This window comes from Haliotis cracherodii, unplaced genomic scaffold, assembly GCF_022045235.1.
Source record: "Haliotis cracherodii isolate W230 unplaced genomic scaffold, xgHalCrac1.p SCAF_9, whole genome shotgun sequence".
Taxonomy (NCBI): Eukaryota; Metazoa; Mollusca; class Gastropoda; order Lepetellida; family Haliotidae; genus Haliotis; species Haliotis cracherodii.
This window is the reverse complement of record NW_027266343.1, coordinates 33,709,546-33,734,611: the sequence shown is the minus strand read 5'-3', so window position 1 is coordinate 33,734,611 and position 25,066 is coordinate 33,709,546. Positions and strand designations below refer to the sequence as shown.

The window sequence follows — 25,066 nt, the reverse complement described above, 5'->3', positions numbered from 1 at the left end:
TCAGCAATTTATGGTCTTCTTTCTTAGTTTCACAAACCTTCTTGAATTGTTATTTTAAGAAATTTATAGTTTTGCAAACTTTATCAGTACTTTATTGTCTTAACATATCTAAAACTGAGAATTTGTTACGCTTTGAGCGATCACACTCCTCATCCTACCATGGCGGTCGTGATGAGCAGTCACGTGACCTACATTTTCGCCTTATATGTGCAGCTGCTCTTTGATAAAACTTGTTCAAACTTTCAACAGCTTTCCGAATATCTACATCTATTTCTGAATCTATTTCTTTTATATGTTTTACGGATTGCTGGTCAGCCAAGGTATCACGGAATATGGTTTCCTGCTCGTTTTTCCATAAATATTTATATAAAGGGAATTCGTAAACAAATTAATCATTTTGAAATTTCTGAATATCTACCTGGAAAAACATGAAATGGGGAAGTGATCTTAATCATTCATGTCAAGGACAGCGAAATTTTGAACATTTAGAATCAAATATGACGAAGCAATCATGCTATCTACTGTATTTTTACCATTATTTTCAAAACAACTAAAGTAACGTCACATTGAAATCTACCATTTAATATATGTAAAGAAAACCATTTGCAAAATTGTAACAAAATTATTTATTTATTTTTCTTTATTGTTTCTAGGTTTTGTAAACTCATCATTTTCATAGCAATCATCAAATTCATTTAAAATATGTTTGAAATTATCATCAATAATAAAGACGTCTTCTTCTCCAGTTCTGCAATTAAAATCACCTGTTAGAATTACTCCAGCATCATACATATAATTTATGTCGTATAATACATCTTCCAGTTCATCCACATTATTTTTGTCCTTGTTTAGATAATATGTTGATCTTTCTGGAGATCAGAAAACCTTAAACAAGATTTTTTCAATATTGAAAAAGGTATGGTCTAAGAGATAGACAGCATCTTTACACGCTTTAAATATACGTTTTCCACCTTTGATGACAGCTGCATGGACAAATAGCCCCACTCAACCATGTTTGCCCTTGTCTCTACAAAAGAGAAACAACAATGCGATGATAAAATATCTGACCAATTATGATACAAGAAAAACTATGTCTCCAACAGGCCAACTAAAGTTAAACAACCTTCCAATACTCATCCCGTTTCATTGCTTTCAACTATTCCATCATGTTTCCAAGCAAATTTAACGCAGTACATATCTTAATCGCTACCCCGTTAACGCATATCTCAATAAAATACAAATAACCCCCAACTCAGATGACATTTGCACCTGTGAAAATGTGAGGTCATCACCTCGGGACAAGAAAGGTCATCACTTCAGGTTATAGGCCATTACATACATGCATGAAAACACATGAATATTTTTTAAGCATAATTATGTCAATGTTACTTACAAATGCAGTCATAGGTCATAATGTATGTCATGACGTAATGCACTCTCTAGACATTAAAATGTGCTTTCCCCCTCAAGTATTATAACCGTTGCATATTTGACCGTTCGATCATTATTTTATATGTTTCATGAACATATTTAAATGGGGTTTAATTATAAATATGTTTAAACACTAAACATGTTTAAACGTCTGAATATGTTTAGTATGAAAACATGTTAAATTTCCTAACATGTTTAGATAATTAGGATGTTGTGTTTCGGTGTTTTTTAGACTGTGAGACGATATCTCATTTCATGTGTTTACACCCAAAGACACACCGATGTGCATTCCGTTTACGATTGAAACACATTCCTAAACATGTTTAGATCTAAACATGTCTTGTTTGTGCTTACATTCTAAACACTTTTTTTACAGTGTACTACATTCACTGGACATCAGCGATCTTTTCAAGCAGTGGACCAGTAAACGGTCTGGCATGATTCGAAAACAATGGCTTTCAGGGGCATGTTTTCTGATTGGCTGTTTTGGGTTGGTGATGCCACAGCCAGTTGTCGGAATACAGTCGGCTAAAAATGACTTCGCTTTCCAGCGTCAACTAGACCGCCAGTTTGCGATAACAGGTATGTTTTCTTGCTTAAATGTACCACAATATTTCCCGCAAGTCGAATGAATTTGGAAAAACCCGTTTAAAACAGATCTGTGTATGAGTCCGAGAAGGCCTTGAGAGACGATCCAAAATAATAACCTCGTGAGACGATCCAAAATAATACCCTTGTGAAACGAAGGTAAAGGTGGTACACGCATGCTGTAGTGCTCATGAAGGTAGTTCTCAGTCATACGATCGGTGCGACAATGTATAATACATTTCATACAAATATTCCCAGTGGGTTAAACCCGTGAAGAGGGGCGGTCGGGTAGCCTAGTGGTTAAAGCGTTCGCTCGTCACGCTGAAGACCCGGGTTCGATTCCCGACATGGGTACAATGTGTGAAGCCCATTTCTGGTGTCCCTCGCCGTGATATTGCTGGAATAGTGCTGAAAGCGGCGTAAAACCACACTCACTCACTCACAAAACCCGTGAAGATCCGGGGTCTTCAGCAACCCATGCTTGCCTTAAAAGGCAACTATGCTTGTCGTAAAAGGCGACTAACGGGATCGGTGGTCAGGCTCGCTGACTTGGTTGATGCATGTCATCGATCCCAATTGCGTGGATCGATGCTCATATTATCAATCGCTGGATTGTCTGGTCCACGTTCGATTATGTACAGACCGCCGTCATATAACTGGAATATTGCTTAGTGCGGCTTAAAACAACAAACCAACCAACCCAGTGGGTTAAATAGATCTCAAAAAGATCCCATGGTGAATCATCCACATGTTTATGTTCCCTAACTTTTTTGTTCAGTATGTAAAGAATATTTCACTCGTTCTCGTAAGCTACCATTTTACCATGTTAAAATGCAGCATGGTATCTCAGTAGACTGGCACTATAAAATCGGCATTAATTCGGACTAGTACAAACAGCCACACACACACACACACACACACGCACACACACACAGCCACACACAGCCACACACACACACACACACACACACACACACACACACACACACACACACACACACACACACACATGCATGCACGTCGTTTTATAAATCTTAACGCGTGGATAAAGCACATTTCACCTCTTTGTATCCAATGAATCTGCTTAAATTTGATTGACATTCAAGAACCCAATACATTGCAATGATGTATTGAGATTGATCGTCCTTGGAGAATACTTCTGTACATTTGATTGATAGCCAAGAACCCAATACATTGCAGTGATGTATTGGGATTAGTCGTAATGCAGGAATCTTCTGTACATTTGATTGATAGTCAAGAACCAATACACCACATTTTTGTATTACGATTGGTCGTTTCTGTTGTAGATGTAGATTCTTCAAGGCCGTCTGCTCGAGCCTCGCACACCGCATTTTCAGGTAGCGGCGCCATAGCTCGGGCACTGGGCGACCAGTTTCTGAACCGCATAACAGCAGCTAGGAACGCAGCACCCGGGTGAGTCTAGGCCAAGTCACAACATTTTGATGGACAAGTCTCTATAATATACAGCTATTTAAATACATCGATGATTGATACGTCGCCTGGAGACGTCCAAACGATTGAGTACAATCGTGTGTTTTATCTCAAAGTGACGCATATTTGTGGTGTCATAATCTTATAAGAAATTCTCCAAATGACTTTAAGATATTTGTGTCCAACGTCCTACAGTATGTTCATTGTAGAAATCCTTGAAGTCGTAGTGACCCAATGTGGATTCCAGTTCAGAAAAGGAGCCGGCTGGTGGGGCTTACAAAGAACTTGGTTCAAGATAAACACAAAAATGTGCAAATAAAAGAAGCTAAGTTAATGGAAACTAGGAAATTTTAAAAGTTGGCAGGTATTTAATTGTGTATTTAAAATTGTGTTCCCAAATGTGCTGTGTGACTAATATTACTCTCTCATACAGGAAACGGAAGCTGACAATGACAAGATATCTGATTACGAGGGCTGGTCAAAAAGATCTAAGCCTGACTTACTATGGGCCATAACAAAGTGAACAAGTCAATGTAGTACATCGATTGAGTAGTTCATTGCAGTGTTTTTGGTCTGTTGAGGCCGTATGTATATTAGTGAGAGCCAGTTGAACGTGATAGGGATTAAAATGGACACAGAAAAGAACAAATACCGTTATTGACTTTAGAGAAAACTACTCCGCATGTCACAAGTGTATTGGGATAAGTGCCCTAGCTATTCCACTGTTAAACGTTGGGCAGCTATGCTTAAGGCTGGGAGAACAAGCCTTGATGATGACCCTAGGTCTGGACGTCCCTCAATCAAGATTCAATCAAGGAGATAGAAACAATTATACTGTCAGATAGACGTATTACCATTGCTGAACTTGAGGAAGACGCAGGTCTAAGCCATGGATCCAGTGAAACGATTATTCATGAACATTTACAGATGCATAAGACATCTGCTCATTGGGTGCCAAAGTTTCTCAATTCTCATCTTAAGGAACAAAGAACTGACATTGCCAGAGAAAAGTTAAAGCTAATTGAAGAGGATTTCGTCAAGTTCAAAAAGAGATTAGTAACGGGTGATGAAACATGGGTCTACCACTATGATCTCGAGTCAAAACGTCAATCCATGGAATGGCACCATTTCACTTCTCCGGCACCAAAGAAATTCAAGTCTTCAAGATCAGTGAAGAAAGTTATGGCCACTTATTCTGGCATGCAAAGTGTGTGATCCGTGTTGATTACTGGTGCGGTCGGATAGCCTTGTGGTTAAAGCGTTCGCTCGTCACGCCGAAGACCCGGGTTCGATTCCCGACATGGGTACAATGTGTGAAGCGCATTAATGGTGTCCCCCGCCGTGATATTGTTGGAATATTGCTAAAAGCGGCGTAAAACCATACACACGCACTCACTCTCACCAAACGGAACAACTATAATAGACCTGGCTATTGAATACGACAGTGTATACCTTTATATATTTCAATGTTTCCAGTTAATCCATTTAATTCCAACAATATTAGAAATATAAGCCCATTTCATTTTCCTATTTCCGCCAAGACCCCGGCCTGGTGCGACCCTTCAGGATACCATGAAGCAGGCGATGATGACAGTTCCAAAGGTTGGGGTGTGTTCAGCCTTCATGGGCGTCTGTGACAACTCAAGCATCTACCGCACAGCCGACGGCAGCTGCAACAACCTCAACAACCCAACATGGGGAATGTCCAATACACCACAGAGACGCTACTTGATACCCCAGTATAATGACGGTTAGTAGTGGTTCTTGAAGTCCGGTGATTGAAGGGTAATTGGTGTTACTATTTTCATTACTGAATATCTATGATCCACTCAAGCAGTTGTCCCCTTTTGCGTTAACTGTTACGCCCAAATGAATCTGTTTCGGCATATACTTGAGACTGATTATTCCCTGGCGTTGAAGCGTTACAATTACGTACACCATAGACAACACGAAACCAAAGTAGTAAACCAGTGGTTGATAGCATGTTATATTTGTCGATAAGGCATGGCGACATACATCAAGTCCGTGAGCCACTATATCACTGATTAGAGCATGGGCCACATTGAAGAATGGCTCTTTGCATGAGACGATCTTCGAGGTATTTTATGACACAGGTCACACATTTTAAGCACCTAGTCAACCGGTCTGTTTCTGGGACAAGCTACTGATCATATGGTCTTAAACGGTAGTCCCACAAGAACAAAAGTGATCTATCAAGCTGGACATCAAGTACTGCTTGGTACCCATACAGACACTATGGCTTTAATGCTATCATTTCGGTAGTCTCAACACGAGGAAGGAACGTCCTTTGTATCCATTGGCACAGGTCGTTTGAGACGCCGCTATTCGCTGTGAAGAGTTGCCTCACTTTGGCGTGCCAGAAACCTATGATCGTAGGTTTAAAGACCAGGTTGGTCCAGATTGTATTTCTAGGTTTGTCATATTCGTACTCGTGGGCCTCCAGAGAGGTAAATATTCGTCATTTCGGGCTTTCCTCTCACATTACGCAGTGCTACAACCAACTAACTCACTTACCCACTCACCTTTACATTGCTGTTATATAGATAAACGCGACGTTAAACCGCTCACTAAGATATAATAGAATGTGTACATGTGTATATAAGTATTCATCTTTCCTCTGTGTGTATGATGGTCCAGTGGTCTAAGGCTACGCGGATTTGCGCCCCTTAGTTGTGCCAGGAGCCCATGATCATGGGTTCGAGTCCCAGATTCACCCCGATGATAATTCATGGTTTGGCAGCACTCTACCACGCATCATCTTCCCGATGCAAGAGAGTTAACTGACTATAAAAGTCCAGTTTCCACCCTTGCGGGATTAGGCCGGTATTATGGAGTCTCAGTTTGACTGGACTAACGAGTCTGTGCATTGTCCAATCAAAATCGCGCAACGAAATCTGCATCCGTTTCGTAAACTGTCGTGCAGTTTTCGGTCGATTGCAGGATTTGCAAAGCATGTGCACCGCCAACTCCTTATCAACAGATATTTTCCAAAACTTTTCATGTTTTTAATAAAGGTGCTCACGTGATTTGCTGCACTTCGCGATGTAAGACCCGATTTATCACAATGTGGATCGTGATTATCGATCAGATCGTCTTGACCTGGCGCCGCCATTTTGTTTGATACGAGAGGTGGAAACTGATTGGTCCATGGGAGAGGTTTAGAAGGGACATAACTCGTAATAACCACTGGTGGCGCTACGATCGAGCCCAGGAATTCCAGCCTGGTTCGGCAAGGGTGGAAACTGGACTTATAAAGTCAGTTAACTCTCTTGCCTCGGATACTGTTCAAAGCATAGTTAGACTCAACTCACTGACCTCATTGAATGTTAAGGAATACGCAGTCCACGTACTCGTGGTGTGTTCGGCGACCCTCTGCCAAGTGCCCGACTGGTCAGCACCACCGTCCACGCCCCCGACGACAAGGCCCCTCAGATGAAATTCATCTCCCAAATACTGACGCAGTGGGGGCTGTTCCTGACCCTCGACATCACAAGCACGCCAATAAGGACAGGTGCGTCCGACATCCAACTGGGTGCGCGCGTGTGTGTGTGTGTGTGTGTGTGTGTGTGTGTGTGTGTGTGTGTGTGTGTGTGTGTGTGTGTGTGTGTGTGTGTGTGTGTGTGTGTGTGTGCGTGCGTGTGTGCGCTTTAGTGTGTCTGTCTATGAGTGTGTGTTTGTTTGTGTGCGTGTGTGTGTGTGTGATTGTGTCTTTGTGTGTGTTTGTCTGTATGCGTGTGTGTGAGCGTGTATGTGTGTGTACGATGGTGCATTAATGCGTTTGAGTGTGCTTGTATGTGTCGGACTAGTACCCCAAATTATATGGTTTATGGCGAACTTGGACGATCTTCTGTAATAAATGTACCTAAGATCAGAATGGTCTCTTTTGGGGCAAAACTCCTACACGGAAAATCATCAAAATTATCTTTACTGATTTACAAGCTTTTATATAATGATAACCTATTTGAAAGACGCAAACATAAATGGATAACGTTTGTAAAACAAATCTTCGACGATCTTGGCATGTTTCATTTGGCAATCACAAAGTTTTCATACTCCAAATCATCTTAAAAATATGGTTAAGAACAAATTAAATGATATCAATTTACAATGACGGAAAGTCACCCGACATATATATTACAAAGGAGCCATGCATACCATGGTATGAATCCCTGAATTTCAAAAGTTATTTAAATATTAAAGTAAGTATTTGGTAAGACTTATTACAATTTAGAACCTCCAATCACAATCTCCCAATTGAAACTGGAAAATGGTTAATAAAATACCTTTAACTGAGAGAAACTGTCCATTTTTTAAATCATTTGATGAAGGTGATTAGTTCCACTATCTATTCATCTGTACACTGTTTCAAAATGAGAGAAAACAGCTAATTAGAAAATATTTTTACATTTCACCAAATATGTCCAAAATGAATTTACCTTTTAAAGTAAAAGATTAGGAACATTCCAAAATGAATTTGCCGTTTAATAGTAAAAGATTGGGAACATTAGGGAAATTAGTTTTAAAAATTGTAAAATTAAAATGCTGCTATTTAACCCTACCAATATGTCATGTAACTGAACTCTGTGTGTGTGTGTGTGTGTGTGTGTGTGTGTGTGTGTGTGTGTGTGTGTGTGTGTGTGTGTGTGTGTGTGTGTGTGTGTGTGTGTGTGTGTGTAAACGGCGGGGCGTCAGTGTGTTTGTTCTTCATATTCCACAGTTATGTGTAACAATCGTGTTCAATTTGCTGATATTTTTTTTGTGTAATTTGTTGCATCTTTTGCTTCTTTTAAATATTCAACAGTTCTGTTTTGGGTTATTTATTTTTATTTTTATTTTTGTCAAACACAGTGGTAAATATAACAGCTCGTGTCTTTTATACAGGACTTGACGGTCGACCTCTGACATGTTGTCCTGAAGAGCTTCCGCCTCTGCTGAAGGGGATTCTTGACACGGCTCTTAGGTACTACATGTGTTTCTAAGATGCTTCGCTAAGAGATCAAAGGCGCTTGCTGTACTTTATCCTGCGTACACTTTCTGAGTTAAGTCATAATATATTGACGTCACGGCGCTGTTCAGATTACATCCCCCGTGATCTAGCGTATCCTTGGTAACTCTCAAGCAAGATGTCGTATTTACAACAAGATTCGACGAAAGAGCTTCTTTAAACTTGAAGAATATATGAGTATTATTACCTGGGAAGACTTATGGCAAGATAATTATACCTACCATATTTCAATACACTGGTCCGTGGTCATAAAATTGTCCAATGCAGGCGTTAATGCCTTACGAATTATGGTTGTCTCTCAGGACAAAGGAATGAGCAGTCCATGAAAAGTACCATAACCACATGTCGACATCTTCCCAAGTCAAGGGAATTGACAAGTACAAGTCCTATACAAGACTATACAAGTCCAGTTTTCATCCTTGCCAAAATGGGCTGGAATTATGGAGTTATGTTTTGGCTGGATTAACGAGTCAATGCATAATCCAATCAAAATCGCGTAACGAAATCGACATCCGGTTTTTTAACTGCAGTGAAGGTTTCGGTCGATTGCAGGATTTGCAAGGCATGTGTACCGCCAACATTCATTCAACAGAAATTTTCCAAATCTTTTCACGTTTTTAATTAACGTGCTCACGTGATTTGATGCACTCCGCAAAGTCAGACCCGTTTTTTAACAATATAGATCTCGATTATCGAACAAATCATGTTCACTAGCGCCGCCATTTTGTTTGAAGTTAATGCAAGATATATGAGAGGTGGAAGCCGATTGGTCAACAGGACCAGTGATGCAGGTCTCAGACGTTTACCACTTCGGTGAAATCCACGAGCACGGGTATGGTGCTGACCTAGAAACATAATCGGGGCGAGCCGGGATTCGAACCCCCAATTATAGGTTTCTGGCGTGCCAAAGGAACGTAACTCTGCACATCGAATCGCGGCACCTTAGACGACTGGGCCACCCGTGCCCCCATTAAAAAAGAACATCCATTTTGCAAGCATGAATATTATCATTGATTGGCGATGACTGTAGTAGGGTCTACGTATGCCACTCATAATAGCATTTCAATAGCATTTCAGCTTATTGTGCTCGGCATCCTTGAATAATGTGGCAATGTGACGCCGCCCATAAACATTTATCGCTGTTGTGAAACCCCAAAATACGGGTATGATGCAGATCATCTGTTCCGAAACTCATCTTCCCGAGGCAAGAGAGTTAACTGACATTAAAAGTCAAGTTTCCACCCTTGCCGAACTAGGCTGGAATTACTGGACTCGATCGTAGCGCCACCATTGGCTATTACCAGTTATGTCCCTTCTAAGGCTCTCCTATGGACCAATCAGATTCCACTGCTCGTATCACTTGTGTTTGCTTCACACAAAATGGTGGCGCCCAAACAGGACGATCTAATCGATAATCAAGATCGATAATCAAGATCTTACACCACGAAATGCATGAGCACCTTGATTAAAAACATGAAAAGATTTGGGAAATATCTGCTGCCAACATGTTGGGGGTGCAACAGAAATATTTCTTTGTAGGATACACACCTACAATATTTGTGTTCACAGAGACGGGTGTTTCCCTATCGAGATCCCCCTAGGGGACAGGTTCTTCCGTAGGAGATGCATGCACTTCCCCCGGTCAATACAGGTAGAGAATCCGCAATGCACTGGAGGTATGTCCCCAACACGTCTCCGTAGGTTCTGGATATCGGTGAGTGAGTGAGGTGATTTTAACGCCGCTTTGAACAGCATCCAGTCCTATCACGGCCTATCAACTTGATTTGGGAGAAACGCCCGATGTGACGCAGGTCTTAGACTTTTACCCCCCACGAGTTTGAACGCAGGATCATTGGTTCCTGGTACGAACAAGGGACGCAACTCTGCACAGCGGCACCTCAGACGACTGGGCCACCCTAAAACCATGTCCGTGTATCCATGGTAGTTTAATATATAAACAAGATCAAAATCTTGGGCCAATAAGTAAAAGTTTCATGAGTCGTTGTTCCTAGAAAGCATCACGTGGAGATTTGCAGTATGTCTGTTTGTTTCTTGTTTCTTAAACGAACACTCAGCATATTCCAGCCATAAAACGGAGGCCTGTTAATAATAATGTCTGGGACAGACAACACCAGGGTACGATGACACGCAATCAATCAGGTCATTGTGCTTCACCACCGAATCTATTTTAATCGCCTTGTACGACACACTTAGGTTACAGGGAACCAATTCTCCCCAGGATTGACCAGAAGCGATCGAGCTGACTACTTGTCCAGAGCGCCGCAATTCGCTTACAGAGTCGCGTCCCTTGGGCACTCAGGAAACCTATGATTGTGGGTTCGAATCCCGGTTCGCCCCGATTATGTTACTAGGTTTGTCAGCACCACAACCATGCTGGTGGGTTTCGCCGAAGTGGTAAACGTCTGAGACCTGCATCACTTCGGGCTTTCCTCCCACATTAAGCTGACACACCGTGATATAACTGGAATACTGTTACCACCCACCCAAAACCCGTTAAGCATAACGCACTCACTCACAGACATCACATAACGACATTAACTCGGGTAGTTTGCACCTTGATACTACGGCTTGTAGGGGATTAGGGTTGACTTTTTATAGAAACCAAATATGTACATGACAGTAAGTAAGCAAATAATAAAATTTGTCACTGTTTCAATATTTGAAATTTAAAAGGAATCATTAAATAATCAGCAGGCTTTCCTCAGCATCTTATTATGCATTCACGGGTCTATAAATACTCACCAAATACCATTCAGAGTAATGTGCCTTTGCCAAATCCTCAGTTCATCTAAACAATTCACCTCTCTGGTGTCTCTGCAATTACTATGTGCTGTGTCTTGCAGTGCCAGCGGAGCAGCTCAACCAACGGACGGCGTACATCGACGCCTCCCCTCTGTACGGGACGACTGCTGAAGAGGCCGCAGGCCTCCGGGCCATGGTTGATGGTGAATATGTATATGTATCACCGGTGGGGCAGGACTCGTTCGCGAACACATGGCATCATGATTATTTGATAGTCGCGCCGATGATATAGTCGGAAACGTACAATGGATTTGGCGTTCAGCGGAGAGTTCTTATGACTAATGATGTGTCGCTTTTCTTTACGTCATTTCATAAAACAAATAAGCCTTCTCGGTTGGATAAGATGTTTTGCTCCATCATTATTGTTTAGGTCATAATAAGATTAAGTGACAAACAATGTTTGAACATTTCTTCAGACTGACTATTTTTCTTGTTCCCTTTAGTGTAAATTTCAAATGTTCGAATAGATATTAAGTCTGTATTGTCAACGGTAAATATTTGATTCCTGCTTTATGATGATATTTTGTCAGGTTTATTGAAAACGTCGATGGGCGTGTCCAGTATACAGACCATCTTCATGAGGGAGCATAACAGAACAGCCCGGTCTCTCAAGAAGATCAACCCACATTGGAATGACGAAAGACTGTTTCAGGAGACCAGGAGAATTATTGGCGCCATCGTCCAGAAGATTACTTATAACCATTTCCTTCCGCTCGTTCTGAACAAGTTCGCCCTCGCCAAGTATAAGCTGGGATCCCCCAAATACGGATACTATAACGTTTATAGTAGATCCACTGACGCAAGCATCGTTAACGCGTTTTCGACAGCCGCACTTCGGTTCGGACACTCCATCCCTAGATCTGTGGTCAGCAGAGTGCGGCCGGACTTCTCCACAAGGAGGTTTGAGCGTTTGTTTTGGGTGTTTCTCAAAACCGGGTCAAGTGATGGGGAAGCTGTTGGTGAATATGTAAGGGGTGAGTTAAAGGACAGAGCGAATCCGGTTGACCGCTTCATGTCGACAGATCTGACAGACAGGCTGTTTCTCGTCAATAACAACAGCCTCGATCTGGCCGCTTTCAACATCCAGCGGGGTCGGGACCATGGCTTGCCGGGATATTCGGCGTTCAGGCAGCTGTGTGGTCTACCCGGGGTGTACAACTTCCGACCTTCCCATGGGGGACTCGTGGACCATGATCCCCACACTGCAAGACTTCTGGAATCTGTCTACAAGTTAGTGTCTGCACATGTTTCGCATTACACAGTGTTTCACAACACTTTTCCTAAAACATCAATTTAAAAAAAAATCATTTCTTTTGCATACCGAGTAACCTCGTTATTCTGGAACCACTCCTGTCTGGCCATCATTATGAAAGTGCTACCTAATCAAAGGGACATTACTCTAAACCATGATTCGTTAATCCAGACCTCGTTAGTCTGGAAACCACTCCTGCTGGGCCATCATTATGAAAGTGCTACCTAATCAAAGGGACATTACTCTAAACCATGATTCGTTAATCCGGAAACGAGATATTTCACCGTTCGGATTAACGGGGGTTTAGTGTATATGCTTCAATGGCATCACTCCGTAATTTGCAAACACGAAACGAATCACAAGATCAGCGAGGATTCCGGACCTCAGTGTCCCATGCTTGTCGTAAGACGGCTAATGAGGATTGGATGGGTACAATGAACGAACAGGAGGGGTGTGTCACCGTGCACCAGTTGCTTGGCTCGTTGCTACTGCTAACAGCCGACATCATTATTTACAGGCTTTCATATCGCTGAATGCGGCGTAGAACATCATGCACTCATTCAGTCTATATTTGTTCGTTTGTTTGTTTCTTCTTTCATATCGCTTAATGCGGCGTAGAAAATCATGCACTCATTCATTCTATATTTGTTCGTTTGTTTCTTTCTTTCTTTGGTTGGTTGGTGGGTTGATTGTTCATTAAGGCCGTACTCAGCAATATTCTGGTCATATGACGGCGGTCTGTTAATTATCGAGTCTGGACCAGGCAAATCGATCTACGCGATGACATGCAGCGAGGTCTGACCACCCGATCCCGTCAGCATGGGTTGCTGAGAACCATTTCTAACCCTGTTTTTCGCGAAAGCCTTCGTCTATAACTCATGAAACTTTTTACAGGGATCCTGAGGATATTGACCTGTTTACTGGAGGGGTCTCGGAGAAACCAATCGAAAAGAGTTTAGTTGGACCCCTGTTTACCTGTCTACTGGGACGTCAGTTTTCAGCCTTGAAGAGAGGGGATCGGTTCTGGTATGAGCTCAGTGACCCTGTCACGCGGTTTACACCGGGTGAGTGAAGAATATTTCACACAGCACGTGAGTTGGGGTTAACGCCGCTTTGAACATTATTCCAGTTATATCACGGCGTGTCAGCTTAATGTGGGAGGAAAGCCCGAGGTGATCCAGGTCTGAGACGTTTACCACTTTGGTCAGATCCGCGAGCATGGGTATAGTGCTGACAAACCTAGAAACATAATCGAGATTCGAATCCAGAAGTACCTGATGGCATGGATAACACGACAATCGAACATTTCCCCTTTGGCATATTTGCTGCTGGTCAGGGCCTTTGCAAAAGGTGATCTTAGCGTTAAAGCGATCTTTAATACAGACTTACGACTGTCGTAGCGCTCAGATCGCTTTGTCGGACGGGGCACAGTAAAGCGTTTTACACATGGCCTTAGCGCTAAGGCGATCGTTACTGACATTCTTCAAAATACACTTACGACGGTCGTAGCGCTCAGATAGCTTTGTCGCACGGGGACCAGGACGCTAACGTACCCTGTACGCATACACTTCAGTTGTAGGCGAGTTGATACATTTACGTGAATGTCACAGCTGGCACTGTTTTCACCTCTATTATAGATCCGTTACCTAGATGCTACTTGACTGTAAACACTACGAGGTGTAAGTCGGTTTGGTAACGGTAAACCTCTAATCAAAGCACTAATTAATAGCTTTTTATGCAATATAATGATCGAGCAGAGTGTTGGAATCCGGAACATGACATCGTGGCTGATAACAAAGCGACGTATTGTAAAACCTGCAAACAATGACAGTCGCCGTTGTCATTCATTATAAGTTAAAGGCATATACATGTCCACGATTCTCATTAAACTGAGCTATTCTTCCAGATCAGCTGTTGGAGATTCGGAAGACCAGCCTGTCCCGCATCGTGTGTGACAACACCAATACCTTCCACATCCAGAGAGATGCCTTCAGACTCAAGTCCGCATCGTACGTACGCATTGACGGGTCGCTTCCACTCCACTTCCACTCCACTTCCACTCCACTCCACTCCACTTCCACTCCACTTCCATTCCACTCGTTCATTCGGCTGATTTCGATCACCTCATAACAACTTCGGGCAGCGATGCAGTAGGGATATTGCATGAATTCTCTTTCGACTATGGGGCCGCAATTCGCTGTGCAGAGTTGCGTCCCTTAAGTGCGCGAGGAACCTATTATAATGAGACAGAATCCAGGTTCGCCCAGATTACGTTTCTAGGTTTTTCAGCGCCATACCCATGCTCGTGGGTTTCACCAAAGTGACAAACGTCTAAAACATTAACTCCGTCTGGGTTCCACCCACAAGAATACAGCTAACAAACTGGCATTTCTTTGCAACGCAGCGCAAAACCAAACTCAATCACTCACGTGACAGGACATTCATCCAATAACATGTACTTTCAGTCATCTTGAGTGTGGTTACAACATACTACAAACTTAGATAAAATGAAGTTTTGAAAAAGTTGTCAACATGTGAAAAATATATAAATGTTAATTTAGCAAATTCTGTATACAGAGAGCTTAGACATTTTACCTTACATTTTCTTGGCATCAAATTTCAGCACACTCACAAATACATTCAATAAGAAAAATGCTTACTCTGGTAATCTGTGTTGAATATTTTTAGAATAAAACAAGTCCCATGGTACAGAGTGATATAGAGAATCCGTTATATGTTCCGCTACTACAGAAACAACCGATTATCTTGCTACAGACCTATATTGCAAATATGGTGCACGTGTAATTCATTTAATGTATTTTCTTGTTTCCAGGAATCCCCATGTCCCATGTTACAGCTTGCCTGGTCTGGACCTGACCAAGTGGAGAGAACAACAGCCTCAGTGGTCAAGCTGGTCCGCTGCGTCAGACTGTTCACCCGGAGTTACATTCCAGTTCCGGAAGAGGACATGCATACCGGAAGGAGGTGGATGTCGCGGCCCGCGGGAAATGAGGCGGAAGTGCCCGTCACGGGGGTAGCGGAATGGGATGTGCATGAAACATTATTGTGTTCGAAGTGTTTGTGTAGAGAATTGTGCACAATTTGAAACATGATTTTGGAATATTATAAATAATCATATTGGTCAAACGACACGTTTATTATAAGCTGTGCTGCAGTGTTGTCAGATGTGTTGTATAAATATCCTAAACTAAAGAAACTAGTGAGCACGTCCATCTAATCTCTGAGAGATGTGTGATTTGACCTTGAGAGTGATCCGTGATCAATGAATTTATTGATCTGAGCCACATCATAACGACAACACTAAATCGCCTGAATCAGGCACACCATTCGTCAATATTGTGGTTGACAGAGTATAAACATAGATCACATATTGGTTTATTGTGTGGTTGAGAGAGCTATGTCAATACACGAAATTAACTTTCACTATACAAAACATTGGTCGATATTGATAGTGCTTGGTTAAAGTAACTTCACCTGGATTCTCCAAAACACTGGTTAATTGTGTGGTTAAAGAGGTATATTAACACACTTATTTAAACTGGACTACACAAAACATTGTTTGACAGTGGGGTTGAAAGAGGTATGTTAACCCACTTAATTGATCTGGTTTCTAAAAAAGACACTGGTTGATATTGATAGACATATGTTAATACAGTTATTTAAACTGGATTATACAAAACATTGATATACTCACACTCACGAATAACCGTGACAATACAATCAGAATCCCTTTAACACCACACTCACGAATCACCGTGACACGACAATCAGAATCCCTTTAACACCACACTCACGAATCACCGTGACACGACAATCAGAATCCCTTTAACACCACACTCAAGAATCACCGTGACACAACAATCAGAATCCCTTTAACACCACACTCACGAATTACCGTGACACGACAATCAGAATCCCTTCAACACCACACTCACGAACCACCGTGACACTACAATCAGAATCCCTTCAACACCACACTCACGAACCACAAATATCTAAAGGGGCTCTCACACTTTGCCGAGTTGACTCGGGGGTACTCATATGGAGCTCGTGGCGAGGTCGTTCTAAACTCGGGGTAACTCGGGATACCTCATACTGATCTACGAGAGTTTTGGATCTGCTCAAAACAGTCGGGCCGCCAGCCAACTCCTAGTAAACTCGTAACAAACTCGTAAAACACTCGTCCTACTCGTAGTACCTCGTGGCGACCTCGTGGTGCTCGTACAGAACTCGTATGAGGATCGTCTGCAAAATTTATTGCCGAGTTGACCGAGTCTAATACGAGCGTAATTCCCGCCGAATTATTTAGCAGCTCGTAGCCATCTCGTACTTAAGTCGTACTAAACTCGTACCAAACTCGTACCAAACTCGTACAGCTTGTATCGAGATCGTTGTGCTCGTATGCAATTCTTAATAGACATATATCTTATATAAACAATGGAACGATGGCATTCAGACCAGAGGAACAACTATATGGCATCAAGCTCATGTACCGGAATATAGTCTATACACCTCGCTCATCCTATACTGATTTAATAACTCAGTAATTAGAGTGAGTGAGTGAGTATGGTTTACGCCGCTTTTAGCAATATTCCAGCGGCGGGGGACACCAGAAATGGGCTTCACACATTGTACCTATGTCGGGAAACTAACCCATGTCTTCGGCGTGACGAGCGAACGGTTTAGCCACTAGGCTACCCGACCGCCCCTCAGTAATAATAATACATGTATATGGTCTTACGGTAGTCTCGCTAAGATCGCTTTCTTTAAAGAATCCATGTGAGCTAAACCGTGTTGAAGTACGTCGATTATTAGCATTAACGCCGCCATCAGCACTATTCCAGTCATATGATGGTGACATGGAAGTAAGCGAGTCTGGACCAGACAATCCAGTGATTGATATTATAAGCATCGATCCACGCCGTCGGCTCCGATGGCACGGAATCGATCAAGGCACCGATCCTGACTACCCGATCAATTAAGTCGCCTCTTCCGACAAGAATCGGTCAAACCCGGAATCCCCCGGATTTTCTTTTTTAACGCAAAACAAAACTGTTGATGCAACACAGTCGAATAAACAAATAATCGGTTATAACGCAGTTGACTTCACCTCTGAGACTTACTGTGAAATCCCATTTGTTCTCAACCCGTCAGGAAGCCTCGGTTTATGTTAAGAACTTTTATATAATGGACAATACTCCGAACCCACGATTCTTTAATGGGTTTCGCCGGGTTTTACTGTAGATTTATTGATAACGAGGGAAAGACTGTGTTATATAGTTGCTATCAAACGGATAATAGTGAGTTGGATTTAATGCCTCTTTTAACTGTATCCCATTTATATCGGCGAGGAAAGCTCGAAGTGCTGACAAATCGGGGCGAACCGGGATTCGAACTGACCATAGGTTTCTGGTGTGCCCAAGGGACGCAACTATGCATAGCGAATACAGTTGCCTCTGACGACTAGGACAAACGTGACCCAGGATTATAGTCACGTCTAACATGGCATATGGTGTGACTCATGCAACACACTCTCGTATAATCTGTCAAAAAGGCAAAAAACATTTATTTCTATTTTCATGTAGTTAATGTCTGTATGACATGTGTTAAGTACATGAAGATTAATGTCCCAGTGTGGCTATGTGACATTGCCGACTGGACTACCGCTGCAGTACCTTTTAAAGTGCCTGGTGACAATGGCAAGATTTGTTTTTTAATTATATGAGTTTCAGTTCATGATGGAATACACATTTCAAAGTATTCCCCCTTACCCTACGCTGTGCAACAAATGGGCATTCTGAGATCAGATGTCTGATATAAAAAAAATCGGAATATATTGCTAAAAGAGAGACTGACTGGGTGCACATGTCAACAGTAGTTCAAGGAACACATATATCGGATACAGGAACACATATATCGGATACAGGAACACATATATCGGATACAGGAACACATATATCGGATACAGGAACACATATATCGGATACAGGAACACATATATCGGATACAGGAACACATATATCGGATACAGGAACACATATATCGGATACAGGAACACATATATCGGATACAGGAACACATATTTCGGATACAGGAACACATATATCGGATACAGGAACACATATATCGGATACAGGAACACATATATCGGATACAGGAACACATATATCGGATACAGGAACACATATATCGGATACAGGAACACATATATCGGATACAGGAACACATATTTCGGATACAGGAACACATATATCGGATACAGGAACACATATATCGGATACAGGAACACATATATCGGATACAGGAACACATATATCGGATACAGGAACACAAACAAATATTATATACTCTCCAAACGAGGACACGCATGAGGGATAACAATATTTTCAAAATATTGTGGATAGAACGTATTCGATTTTGCAATTTTATGTGAAAATAAAAAACTCTGCATATTCTTTTTACTGATAAAGTGTTTGAAAACGGTTTTATTGTCTATTTTAGATTATCGATTAACTTTCTTTGGAAACTAAAATTCTGCTTGCGCGTGCAACTCGTGGTCGCTATCACGGGTTTCTTGGGGAAGTTTATGATACGTACAATTCTCAGAAATCATTCAATTAACGAAGTGAGTTTTCAACATCGCCATGCAAAGACTCAATAATAACGGGAGAAATCACAATACTGGTAGACTTGAACTTGGCTTATCACATGCTTAAATAACATGGCAGTTCTACATTGCCCAGAGCAACGATGACACCACTAGAGATAATCTAAGATCTGAGAGTCCCCGCATCACCGCAGCATCCCAGGTTAGCTACATCCGGGTCCTTCAACTTCGAAACAGAAACCCGTTTCTCCATTTACGCTTGATGAACTCTGATTCGCTTTGTAATGTTCCAAACATAGACGCCCACTTATCGCTTTTAACGCCTTGTAGAAATCACAGAATGAATCTGAAAACAATATATTCTTCTTTGGGGAGCGAGATATGTAACCAGACGTATTGAAGTAACGTCATCATGTCAGAACGGGCGACAACTGCACGAAGCGGCCTATAAATCTCTTTTCTTCACCACTGACATACCTGCCTACCGAACAATTGTTCGAAGATCCGGACTCCACAAAACCTTGTAGGGTTCCGATCCCTGAAGTAAGGATGACAGAAAACACATCTTCCAACACTCGAGAATATGAGTGTGCCTCTTTTGCGTACCTCCAGAGAGCCGTGAAGATCCGGGGTAGAATCGATCTTCAGCAACCCATGCTTGCTGTAACAGCTATGCTTGTCGTAAGAGGGGACTGACGGGATCGACTTGATTGATGCATGTCATCGATCCCAATTGAGTGGATCGATGCTCATGATATTAATCACTGGATTGTCTGGTCTAGACTCGATTATTTACAGACCGCCATCATATAGCTGGAGTACTGCCGAGTCTGGCGTTAAACAACAAACCAACCAACCAAGCGTACCTTTAAGGTAGATATATTGTGTTTTAGGTAGTTACGTGTTTTTCGTGTTCGCACGCACATGTAGAGTCTACTTACATATAAGGTGTATATATTTTTATTTGCTGACCAATAACGAGTTCCTGTGTGTAGATTTTATCGTAATTATAACTTTGGTCCAGAGGCTCAAATTTTGTAGCATACCTACTTAGTGATGCAAGTAACTATACTGTCATAAAGCGCACATTGTAACTCAAAAGATCAGGGGTAATTAGTTTAGTTGTGAGTGTGTTTGTTATTTTAACCACGAACCATACTTCTCTATCAGAGTTACCTCCCTAATGGTAAAATGTTTACTCCTATAGCCTGTAACGCCAATTATTCACACTGTCCAAAAGTGCTAATATCTCGCACAACGGAAACTGGGTCAACGTTTCCCGCATATTGATATGATGTAGGCCTATCCCGACCCTCTCGACAGGCAGAACCCGCTACACGAAAATAGGTCGACTCTTCCAGCATACCGAAATGCTGTATGGGGAATAAGGTCGGACAGAGCTAGACTGGAACCATGCCCTCTGACTCCTAGCGCTGCAGGCGAAGAAGCGAAACGCTCTTGGGCAGGTAAACTAGTCTAGGCAAGAGTGGGTTTCCCTCTTATGATTGCTGCCGAATAACATGTTAAGTGTAACAATTTATATCGTAGGTAGTACAAGTCCAACTTTATCACGGCGAACTGTACATGATCGCGCCTAGACCAGTGGTTGATAGAAGGAGCACCTATCAGCGCCTTCGGGCGTTATGACACACCTGGACATTACCTGACGCTCATAGGTATGACAAGCGTGGGGTACTGGGGACCTATTAGGCCCCGTATCTTCACAGCGGTAGTTGGTTCTGTACATTAGGCGCGGAAGGACCTTTTATTTAAAAAAAGAGATTGTACTTGATACCGGCATGTCAATGAAGAAAGGAGGTGATGCAGTTACGGGAGATTCATTCAAGTCGCTATAGTGAGTGAGTGAGTTGGGTTTAACGCCGCTTTTAACAGTATTCCAGTTATATCGCAGCGTGTCAGCTTAATGTGGGAGGAAAGCCCGAAGTGATGCATGACTCAGACGTTTACCACTTCGGTGAAACCCACGAGCACGACAAACCTAGAAACATAATCGGGGCGAACCGGGATTCGAACCCACAATCATAGGTTTCTGGCACGCCCAAGGGACGCAACTCTGCACAGCGAATCGCGCCGCCTTAGACGACTGGGCCAACCGTGCCCCCGTCAAGTCGCTATAAACAATAATACATGTTTGTAACAATGCTTTTGTGAGTCGGGAATGTAGAGCGCGTCAATGAAAGAGGTGTCTTGTGTTGTAAATGGGTATGGTTTTACGCCGTTTATAACAGTATAATTCCAGAAATATAACGGTTGATTCCAAGAACACGTTACACAAAGTGTACACACACGAAACCACATCTTAGGCGTGCCGAGCGAACGCTTTATCGACTTTATCAATAATGTAGATGTTAGATTTTCAGTTAAAATTTCATGCGAGGCCTTACATTTCACCCATCACCCTCAACCTTGTTTTCCTGCCTTCCTGGGGATAAAACAAAGACTCGTCCGCTCGGAGTCAGTACAATGTGTCTGAGGGATAGCCATGTTAATCTGCGGTATCGTATCGCAGTGGGCTAGCACTATATAACTGAATGTATAAATCGGAACTAGTGCAAGCAGCCACATGCACGCACGCACGCACGCGTGACCTAGTCACCTGTTTTGTTTGTTTTGTTTGTTTGTTGTTTAACGCCGCACTCAGCCATATTCCAGCTATATGGCGGCGGTCTGAAAATAATCGAGTCTGGGCGAGACAATCCAGTGATTGACATCATGAGCATCGATCCACGCAATCTGAGGCGTCGCAATTCGCGTCACAATGGCACGCAAGAAACCTTTGATCGTGAGTTCGAATCCCGGTTCGCCGCGATTATGTTTCTAGGTCTGCCAGCACCATACCCGTGCTCGTGAGTTTCACCAAAGTGGTAAACGTTTCAGACCTGCATCCCTTCGGGCTCTCCTCCGAAATTAATCTAACACGCCGTGATGTAAAAAAAGTGGCATTACCCAGCTCACGCACTCACTCACTCACTCACTGTACCCCATTTCACCTCACCTCCCCTTGATAATCATGAAGGATACAGTGTTTGTTTGGTTGTTTATTTATTGTTTAACGCAGCACTCAGCAATATTCCAGCTATATGACAGCGGTCTGTAAATAAGCGAGTCTGGACGAGACAATCCAGTGACTGACATGATGAGCATCGATCCACGCTATATGAATACGATGACATGCATCAACAATGTCAGCGAACCTGACCACCCGATCCCGTTAATCGCCTCTTACGACAGACATAGTCTTTTACAGCAAGGGGGCGGTCGGCTAGCCTAGTGGTTAAAGCGTTCGCTCGTCACGCCGAAGACCCGGGTTCGATTCCCGACATGGGTACAATGTGTGAAGCTCATTTCTGGTGTCCCCCGCCGTGATATTGCTTGAATATTGCTAAAAGCGGCGTAAAGCCATACTCACTCACCCACTTTTACAGCAAGCATAGGTTGCTGAAAACCTATTCTACCCCGGATCGTCACGGGTGAGGGTACAGTGTAAAAACAACATGAACTATCTAAGTAACTGATTGAAACATATTCATGGTAAATAGCAAGTGAGTTACATACATGCATTAAATGATTTCATCGTCTTTACATAACACACAATACTTATACTATATACTGTGTTTTCAATCTTTCAAATAAAGGTTTCACTTTAGGCTCATCAACCGCTCGTACGTGGATCATGTCTCCACTACAGTCTTCCGGGGGCCTATCATCAATTTCAGGGTCAAGGTCATTGTCAAACTCCTCCTCCCGCAGACTATGGAGCCAATTGAACACCTTCAAGTTCCGATGTGTCCTGTCCAGATTCTGGCCTCGGTTCCACATTGCGAGATCTTGCACCGAGATCTCGTGATACCGTGGCCTGCCCATGCGCACTTTAATATCCTGCTGAATGACATGGCTCAGCTGCGGCGAAATGCGAATCTTCTGCACAATTTTGGGTAGATAACTGTAATCCTCCTCAACAAGAGATGGAAATTCGGATAAAGGTCCTGTTGTAGTCCTGAGGCCATTGTCATCCCCATAGCCTGTAACCCGAGACAGAGCACGGGTGGTGGTTGCAATCTTCATTTTCACCTTTGAGGTCATCTCTCTGTTCATATCAATCGCCAATATCTTAGTATCTCCTGCCCACATCGTTGTCTTCAGTTCCGGTTCACCCTGTAACGTCACAGGAACAACAGACTCCGATGGTGTTTTAAACACGTCGATGCTGGCTGTTGATGCTGTCGACAACCGCCTTGTACTGCTACGTGTGCTTCGACTCTTCCGACTAATTAGGGATCCTTTGGAGCTCTGTCTGGCCAGGAGCTTCTGATGACGTGCCTGTTGGGCTAACTTCTGTTTTACCATCTGCTGCTTCAACTCTTGGAAGTTTATAGGTTTGCCCCGGAACCTTGTTCTTCCTGCCGAAGCAAGAGGTCTCTGTGGTGCCTTGATATCGTTCCTGATGTCCGTCATGCTTCCGCTTTTCTTCAACCCTGGTGGGAGATGGAGACCGTTACTCTTTCCACAATGGAAAACCATCCTCTGTTCATCTGGTTCCAACATATCAAAAATGGTATCGTGTGCAGCTGGCATCCCCGTACCCACTGACTGAGCAACCTGTCTCTTCATCATCTTGTCTAAAGCGCCGACCTTCCTGCTCGCAAGTGCAATCCATTTACTCACCGTGGCAGGTTTCTCTGAGGTGGTTTCAGATTTGGGCTTTCTCTTCCTCCTGCGTCTCACCACTTGTTTTCGTTTTCCGTTTGAGGAACACGAGAGCAAAGACAGCTGTGTCGTGATGGATTCCTCGCTGCCTGCTCTCTTTATCCGGGGTTCTCTTCCAAGTCGGGCGCTGTAAACAGGTTCCCGTACCGTCGGCTCTCGGGGTTCGATGCCGCAAACGGAATACTCCGGCATCCAATCTTGCAGGGCACGTGATATCCGCCCTTCATCTGTCTCAAAGTCACTGAAACTGGATCCGGATGCGAATAAATCTGAATCGCTGTCATAGTTGTGGATGAAGTAAACATCCGGTTCTTGGTCCTGAATCAGTTCATCTCGACTATCAACCAGTCTCACTGACTTAGTGGACACTGGTCGCACACTTGACTTGCTACATGTACTCATTTTCAATCACACATACCTTGTTAACAAATCCAATCATTGATGTCCCGACCTCGGTGTGTCAACGCTGAAGAGTACGGGTATATTGTATTCCATGTCGATGGATTTAGTGACAAAATGACAAGTCATCTTACTGTAACACAATCATCACATCTTCCTGGCAACACGTTACAAGTAGTCCATTTCACAATTCCCACATATGTATCTTCATGAAAACAGTCGTACGAAGGTCGCATACAGTCTATAATCACCGCTATGTTGGTGGGATCATGCCCTCTGTCAACGAGGCATAAGGCCTGACGCGGTAACTGAAAGAACTCACGCTTCTATTGACAGTGGGTTCATTAAAGCCACACAATCGTCCACCATATTCACACAACCTCTGTCAGTAGGTCCAAACGGTCACCTCTGTTTCCAGTCAAGTAAAGCCGTGGATCTTCTGTCGGCCTGTACAGGTTGTCGACATACTGCCATTGTAGCCCCGATATTGTTTCTATTTTGCCCGCTGCGTTTTGTCGCCAGGCTGGTGATCAATGGGCAGGGCTACCCCTTTCCACTGAATGATTGCCACTGTTTGAACAGGTCCGTTCTACCGGATTAATAACTCTGATTTGATCTCACTGGTCAGTCACGTGTGTGACGTCACTTCTCCGCTCGCTAGGTTATTGTCGTCTGCTCGCACGCTCTGTCAAGTGGAAAAAAAGAAATGATTAAATGGAGATATTACCCAGCTGAGAGT

General features: G+C 42.9%; 1 protein-coding gene and 1 pseudogene across 1 annotated transcript; one reads left to right on the top strand and one right to left on the bottom strand.

Annotated features, from left to right (window-relative positions):
• The first annotated feature begins 1,868 nt into the window (after positions 1-1,868).
• Positions 1,869-15,610, top strand: LOC139453238 (salivary peroxidase/catechol oxidase-like). The gene is made up of 11 exons (XM_071234864.1): positions 1,869-2,013; positions 3,327-3,453; positions 5,013-5,221; positions 6,824-7,003; positions 8,374-8,452; positions 10,067-10,173; positions 11,362-11,463; positions 11,851-12,550; positions 13,467-13,636; positions 14,479-14,581; positions 15,406-15,610. The coding sequence occupies exons 1-11, from the start codon at positions 1,869-1,871 to the stop codon at positions 15,608-15,610; spliced, it is 2,127 nt and encodes a 708-aa protein (XP_071090965.1).
• Positions 15,611-22,818: 7,208 nt separating this feature from the next.
• Positions 22,819-24,367, bottom strand: LOC139453337 (uncharacterized; annotated as a pseudogene).
• Positions 24,368-25,066: the final 699 nt, after the last annotated feature.